We start from the raw sequence: 8,287 nt of genomic DNA, 5'->3' as shown, positions 1-8,287 counted from the left end.
CTAGATGATCTTAAGGTCCTTCCCAACTCTACCTATTCTATGATTCTATGTATCCAACCTCAGCAAAGCAGAGCAGATTTTAAGGGGAGACAATAAAACTGCACTCTAATCTCCAGAGATTTATACCATAATGATGACAAGGGCAACGTTCCTTTCAGCTTGAAAAGTTCTACCCAACACGGTCATTTGATAGAAAGGCTAAAGGGAAAGAAAACATGGACCACTCTTAATGAAAAGACAGATGCAGAAAATTGTAAGGTGAAAGGCTTTGAGAAAGCTGTCTGTATTTGAAAATTCCAGAATCGGGTAATTTCTAAAAATATTTAAATAAAATCATTCATTTATGCAAATGCATTAACCCAGGAAGAGCAAAACCCAGAACACAAACATTCAGTATGAAGATTTTCTTTACAATAAAAATTCTTTTAGGAAGTATATTAAATATGACAAGAGGGAAGCAAAGAACATCTCATAATTTATATTCAAGGGCATCACATTTTAGAACAATGTCTTAGCCATCAATCGTTCATAAATGATTCACAAAGAAATTAAATATGCTATTCCATAAGAGAATAATCTAACTTACAGTTTAAGATATAAGGCTTCACTGCAACATCTCCTACCCTTCCCACCTGGCTCTTTGCATACCCAAGCTGAGTGATCTGTACTTGCTCTCCTACTGCAGTAACGCAGTGTCGTGGTCCTCAAACACACAGGTAGTGTTCAGGTTTCATTTTTAAGGTTCAACAAAAAAGTATTACTGGAGCGTGTCATTATTACTTGTGACAGTAAAAGCAAATTAAAAGCTAGGAGAAATAAATAAGTTACATTTGCCTGTCTAAGACTGAGGGAATGGGATCAATAATCCCTTGCAAACAAAGTATCTATCTGCTAGTTATGCCATTGTACAATTAGTCACTGTGCACAACTGGGACACCATAACTCCAAATCACAGGCTGGACACACAGTGCTCCCTTTAAGCACTTAACTTCTGGTGAAAAGAATTGGGGGAAAAAAATAATCAAGAGAACCATCCATCTCCATAGCTATTGTATGCATAAGAACTTTATGAACTGGAGCTTTACAGAGCTCCAGTTTATTCAAAACACTGAATGTAATACTGATGACAATAATATCCTTAGTATCCTTATGCATTAAGTACAAATTGGAGAAAAACCGTGCCCCAAACACTCATTTTCAACTACAAACCATTGCCAGAAATCTCATACTTGCAGCACAGTTACCTGGTGTTGCAGTTAACACATTAATTCTGCAGACCACAGTCACAAGTACTTACTTAAAATACAGATATGGTTCCTAAACATAAAGTGAAGCTTTATTTAAATTGACAAAGCTGTTGTAACAGTACAGGGTGCAAATTTTCAGTACGAAGACATTCAGAAGATTTGCTGCTCAAAAAGGATCTTTTCAAACCCTTGTGGAGGTGTGTGATAAAATTCACTGAACTGACAATCCAGAATGGCGCTGTCATCAACTGCAGAAGAGAACCAAAAGAAGGAATTAGAGAAGGAACACTTACATGTTGATCCTTTACTACACTGTCTTACTAAATTACACACCATGCCCAAGCCAAGAAGAATATTCTCCAATTCATCCATTATGCTAAGTTTGCCAAACGAATTTGCTAAAGCCCTACACACATACCCATGGAGAGCAAATCATCTCTCTTTCCTGCTGTCTTCTTTAGTCAGTAATGGTCCCTGTTGCACTCAATGGGAATGCTACCTCTGATTTCACTGTAAGCATTAGCAGGGCTTCAGGTCATTTCCTTCAAATCTTCTACTATATTTCTCCAAAAATCTCCAGACTAAGGACACTGCTGACACACATGGCAGGGCTGTCACCTCTTCAGCTGCATATTTTTCTGTCCACTTCCTAATTCTGCTGGAGTGTCAGCTGTGTGCCATGATTTTTCTGGAGATTTACAAGATTTCAGATGTCTGCAATGGTTGGTGTCAGACCATCTGCCTTAGCATGTGATCCAAAGAGAGCTTCTTTGCTTCTTTAAGAAGTTAATGGTTTTTTACAATACCTCTCCCAGTGTTGGATCCTCTGCATAATCCAAGACACAAGTGTTTCTACACTGAATGTAATATATAGAAAAGAAACTGCTGAGGATTTTCAGAGCAAAGACTTCATATATTGCATTAGCAAATGGAAATACCCAACCAGTCAGAAAAACAAGACAACTTCCTTCCAAGATGAACCTGGTACACTAGCAATATTAAATCAAACAGAAACGCTTCACCTCTGTATTTTGGCTTAGAATTTAGATATCTCAGAGCCAAGGTAAGAATTTTCCCCTCCTAGGCCCAGTTAAAACTCCAGTTAGTATATTTGTTCAGTTCTGCAGCACTTATGCAGTGTTTGCATCTCACTTCCATATAAGTGCTGCTGCAGGGAGCAACCTTTAAGTCCATTTTTCTGTTTTACATTCTCAGGCTTGACACTGTGTTGCCTGCCCTATCATGTTTCTTTTTAAAAGGTATCTGTAGTTCTGGTCTGAATTATGGATAGAGTAAATGCTAGAGAAATTCTCTTCTCTGTGGTCAAATCCCTTCACATGATTATAAGTAGCTCACATTAAATTAAGAACATCTATAGTTAAAGTTCATACTAAGTAAGTAGCACAAAAAAATTATTTGCAGGCTTCAATTGTTAGCTACAAGTAGGATACATGATAATTATGATGAAATTATGCCCACTTGTGGAAGATGATAGTAAGAGCCTGGCAATAAAAGGTCAGTGCATCCTCCAGGCATGGGACTTCTTTAGTCAGAGAGAAAGATGATTTACAGTAGGCTAAAATGCCACCAAATGTTTTCTGAAAGCAACCTCACCCTTCATGCTATGTAACACCACTTCCGAAATATAGGGAAGATGCAACAATGAATTATCACACAGCAACTCTCCTCCTGCTGCTCATGGAGGGTTCTGCACAAAGGAGATCCTGCAGGGCAGCTGCTGTCCGCCAAAGCTTTTTAGCAGCGCCATCATGTGGCTTCAGAATACATCACAATGACCAGACAAAATTCCCACTCTGAACAACTTGGAAAGATAGAATTTGTCACATACATTTATAGACTTCAAAGGCTCTACAAGACACCTAAAGTACTTTCTTCCTGCTCATAAAATTCAGTATTATGAATGTATCAATGGGAACACGACCACACTTCATTAGGAACCAACCATGAAAGGAAAAAATTAGCCACATCACATAGCTAATGGTATCCGGGTGGAGGCTACTACTTTAGATGAAGCTCACACAGGAATAAAGATAAGCTGGAGATGGCTGTAGGTGTAACAGAGGGAATCCGAGGAGCAGTTATCATTTGCTGGAAGTTGCAAGCCACAAGCATAGCTTTAATTACACACTGAGTTGGGGGAAGTACTGCCTTTCAGATGAGATGTTAAACAGAATTCTGACTACTGGGGAACCACAAAACCACCGCCAAGTTCTGGAAAAGTAAATTGTTAACACATGTCTTGGCCAAATTCCAACTTCCATAATTCATAAATTCTTTCTTAAACTGCCTTTGCAGGGATTAATTGGATATGGTATTTGTTTCTTCTTCAAACTGCTGTGTTGTATTGATGGTTGCTAGCAAAGCAGCTACCGCAATTTGCTCACCAACTGCTGGATTTCAAAACTGGGCACTGATTTGGTACAGCAGCAAGAAGCCGTACCACCACACAGCAACAGCTGTACTAGTGCTACATTAAAGTTATTACTTCCAGAAGAAAATACAAACAGCAATTCAGTATCTATTTGCATCTAACACTGAATGCATTTATGAAGTATGTGAAATTCATAGGCATAAATATCAAGCTTCAGAGAGAAAGCAGATTAGGCACAAGTCTGCATTAGTTCGAATTTGTTGTTTTTCTTTTTTCCATCTGCTTCTCAGTTTCTTTACCTGGCAATTTTCAGGCTGAGTGCAGCAACTCCCCAGCCTTTTGGACCCATACCAAGAAACAGTATGAAAATGACTTACCATAGACCACTGGGTAGACAGTCCCTCGGATTCCTGAAGCTGGACAATGCATATTCTTCCCATTTAAATATACATTTAATTCTACATGGTCATATGTAATGCCCTAAAAGTACAGAAAATTAACAAAAATCCCATCAACAACTTCTTACACATAAGACTGCTGCTTAATTTAGCTTTCTTAGCCCCAGGCAACTTTTACCACCATTATGCAAACTGCAGCATCCTAGAAAACCTCACTTGAAATATTCCTGCAAAGAACTAGAAGTTAATAAATGACCAGCAGCATTTGTATTTGCAAATACTCAGGATTCCTTAATGCTTACTCAGTCTGGATGCAGCACAGTACTGCATACCGCATCTTACTGAATTTACAAAACAAATTTCCAAACTATTCTTCACCATGTTAAAGAAACATAAAATTTTCAATTATTTCAATATTAAGCAGTTTGTGGTCTTCTTGTTTATATCTCCTCATGGAAATAACTTTAGTAAAGAGTGATCTGTCCATACTTCCATACGAAAACCTCTCTCAGCACATTTACTCTGCCAGCAGCACAGTTTCATACACAACACTATAAATATGTCAACTACAGAGCAGAAAGCAAACACTAACAAGGTAATAAATTACTTGTTAGGTAAATGACTTTTGTCACTGTTTTGGTATGGCTGAGTGTGACAATTTGTGTTGTCCCTCAGTACTTCAGAAATGTATTTTTGTGACATAAAATAAATGAAAGCTGGGGAGTTAGCAGTAATACATCAGCTACCTTTCACAGAATGGTTTGGTTTGGAGGGGACCTTAAAGACCACCCAGTTACAGCCCCGTTGAAGCTGGTCAATGTAGGTTGACCAAATGTTGAAACATTCTGCAACCATCCAAAAGAACAATTCCAGAAGGCAATTAAAAAAATAACATAGTATCCGAGGGTAAAGGATGGAGGCGTCACCTTAGCTGCCTGGGGCTTCTAAAGATGAAATTTCTGACCATGGCTACAGGACACTGAGGAAATGACAGCAACAGAACACAACCTTTTGAACAAAGTCACTTAAAGATGGTTTGAGAAACCTGGAATAGTAAGGTACAAAAAAATCTTAAGATTCTCCATATGTTCTCATTCTTAGTAATTTTCCCAGTGAGCATTACTCCCCTTTCCCACTCAGTATCTCACCTTCCCTACAAAAGTTTGGCTAAAAATACAATTCATTTATCATCCAGGACCTATCTCTGCTCAGCTCTGTCCTTCTAATCATTAACCAGTTAGCTACAGGATCTTGAGTTTGGCTGGGCATGACACATAGCTCTGTAATGCATTCCAGCACATTATTTGCTCAGGAAGCTCCCATCTCAAACAACATAGGATCTGTCAGGTAGATACCGCAACCAGACTGCAAGAGAGCATTGGAGGCTAATTTTCAAACACTGGTAAAGTCTGTCCCTCATTCAGAAATGTATCAATGAGAATGAAGACAACTAAAGTCCACTGATATCCAGGCTGCTGATCCATCCAAACACAATGGGAGTTTGTATCAGCACTTCCCAAACTGGGAGATAGAAGCTGAATAGTTGTACTGAAATGGTCAGTCTGACCATAGAGCTGTAAATAAGAGGAATCTAGGAACAGCAGGAAAGTAAGTTTCAAGTTTGAATTCTCCTTTGTTTCTATCATACAAGTCTCAGCTCTCCTAAAGGCTTCTTGAAAGGATGTCACATTGACTTTAGATTAAGTTTTTAATACTGGTTTTATTTTGAAATGCAAAGATCCCTTCAACTTATTTTCATAATGTTTTGTAAAGAAGCCTTAAGGAACTCACCACCACATCACCTTCCTGAGGAAGGCTGTTCGCTGGTAGTCTGTTTTTCTCCTCATTGTTATAGTAGAGAGCTCCATCATTTCTCATCACCAGGCTATGGACATCTCGACCAAGTGGAATTTGATTCAGGTTTGCTTTCTGGGTTGCAACTCCAATACCCCAAATCCCTAAAATATGACAGTAACATGGTAAGGAAAAAAAACCCCCAAAACCAAACCACATTATTTTGAAGACTGACTGAATCAGGACAGCATAAAGAACGTGTTTTTACATAGTGCCATGGCCGTACTACTACTAAGTATCTCTTGGACATAACAGGACTATTGTGGGTTAGCCCTGGTAGGTTATCCCAAGCAGCCACTCACTCACTTCTCCCCCAGAGGCCCCAGTGGGATGATGGAAGAGGGAAGGAACACTAAAACCAAGAAAACATCTCTTGTGGGTAAAGACAAAAATTGTTTAATAAGCAAAGGAGAAGCGGGAGAAAGAAAGAAAACAAAACAAACCAAAGCAATGGCAATCACTCACCACCTCCCACAGGCACACCAATGCCCAGCCAATTCCCAAGCAAAAGATGGCTAACCTCCCTAAATCCCTTCCTCTCCCTTTTGTTGCTTAGCATGGCATTATATGGCACGGAGGATCTCCTTAGTTAGTTCAGGTCATCCGCCTGGTTGTGTCCCCTCCCCATCTCTTGTGCACCCCCAATCTTATTTGCTGGAGGGTCAGAGTGAGAAACAGAGAAGGCCTTGATGCTGTGTAAACACTGCTCAGAAACAGCTAAAACATTAGTCTGTTATCAGTATTGTTCTGGTCACAAATCTAAAACATGGCATCACAAGAGCTGCAATGAAGGAAGTTAACTCCATCGTGGCCAGACCCAGTACAAGCAATCACAAGAGATAACCAGCATGCATCCTGAAAAAAAACCCAACTCCAGAGAATTGCAATCACTTCACTTCACTTTTATTCCCAGAAAAATATGAAAATAGACTCTGAAACTGTAGAAGGATGTAAAAAAATCAATCAAATTAGCATGGATTTGTGAACAACATGATTTCCTTTTCCAGCTGGTTAGACTAGTCTTAGGGAAAAACAAGAAATTGTAAATATGATAGATCTTGATTTGGTAATGTTTTTTGAAACTCATATAACATTGAAATAGTCAAGATTATGAAACATGGTCTAGACCTTTACAGCAACGTGCATGCACAACTGGTTAGAAAACTGTATTCCAGGACTACTTATCATGTCAAATCAAATCAAAAAGGATGATTCAAGTGGGGTTTGAGGTTTTGCAGTGAATGCACAAGGTCAGATACTGTTCCATATTCACATCAATGACTTGGTTAACATGATGATGTGCTTGTTAAATGTGCTGCCAATACCTGCCTGACAGGACTGCAAGCTCTTCAGAGGCCCCTCAAGTTTTAAATGACCCTGACAAATTGGTAAGTGGTCTGAAGTAAGGAAAACGCATTTACTTTTTCTAAATTATGAAGAACAGTACAAATAGTGGCACAAATACAACAGTGGCTTGGCAGGCAGCTCATAGAATGTAATATGGGAGTTATCACAGACCACATGCTGAGCATGAGTCTGTGCCCTACTGTTGTGAAAAACTTCTGGACATATGGCATATATAAAGCCAACATACTGTATGTACAGCAAATGAAGAATGTCAGCCGGAGCAGAGCATCCATTTTAAGCATCATACCTCAAGACAAATTAGGTCAATTAGAAATATTCTAGAAGAAACACCAAACCAATCAAAAATGTAAAAACATTACCTATAAGGAGACAATAAAAAAAACCCCAACAAACCAACCTGGGGCTGTTTAATCTGGAGAAGACTAAAATGAGGCAAAAGTATAAGAAAATCAGTTTCAAAAGACAAAATTGAAAAGCAATTTATTCTAATTCTTACAGGCCCAGAATGAAAAGGACTAGAGTGTGAACCAGATTCAGATTACACTTCCGAAAACTCTCCAGCAGTGAGGGTGACCCCACAGATGACCCCTAATAGAGTGCTCAGGGACACTTCTGCGAATCAAAGTTTTAAGTTACGTGATCTACAATCCTCCTGCCTTGGGACACGAGACTAGACAAGACACAGCTCATAGAGACCAGGTGAGTTTCTTTCCTATGTTTCTAAAGCATAAGAACATGGATATGTATCTGTGTGAATAACGACCATATACGAGTAACAGCTTCAGTGGATTCTTCCCCATCTAAAATTGACAAGTTGAGACTGATCTGGGGTTTACACACAGTTTAAAACTAAGCAACTGGTTTGACTGCAAGGTGTTTCGGACAGATTTGTGTTAATGCTGTCTGCACTCCAATCCAACTGAATGCAAACAACCCTTACCCAGAAAGCGCCAGGTACAAGCTCCAGCTGGTACTGTAAGGCCTGTCTGTCTCTGGACTAACACTTCCCTTTTTCCTCTCTCCCTATG

The 8,287-nt window shown here is 39.2% G+C and overlaps 1 protein-coding gene across 1 annotated transcript in view; it reads right to left on the bottom strand.

Moving 5' to 3' along the window:
* Nucleotides 1-782: 782 nt before the first annotated feature.
* The window catches only part of SPRYD7 (SPRY domain containing 7), a gene marked incomplete at its 5' end in the record, with an annotated part of 8,401 nt that continues 896 nt past the window's right edge, over nucleotides 783-8,287 (bottom strand). Inside the window, 3 exons of the mRNA XM_010021653.1 lie at nucleotides 783-1,495; nucleotides 4,017-4,119; nucleotides 5,829-5,995. Of these exons, the coding sequence (XP_010019955.1) occupies nucleotides 1,398-1,495; nucleotides 4,017-4,119; nucleotides 5,829-5,995 (368 nt within the window). The remainder of the gene's footprint in view (nucleotides 1,496-4,016; nucleotides 4,120-5,828; nucleotides 5,996-8,287) is intronic.

Source organism: Nestor notabilis, unplaced genomic scaffold, assembly GCF_000696875.1.
Source record: "Nestor notabilis isolate BGI_N333 unplaced genomic scaffold, ASM69687v1 scaffold34469, whole genome shotgun sequence".
NCBI lineage: Eukaryota > Metazoa > Chordata > Aves > Psittaciformes > Psittacidae > Nestor > Nestor notabilis.
Note: the sequence above shows the minus strand (reverse complement) of the source record. Positions and strands in the feature narration are given on the sequence as shown.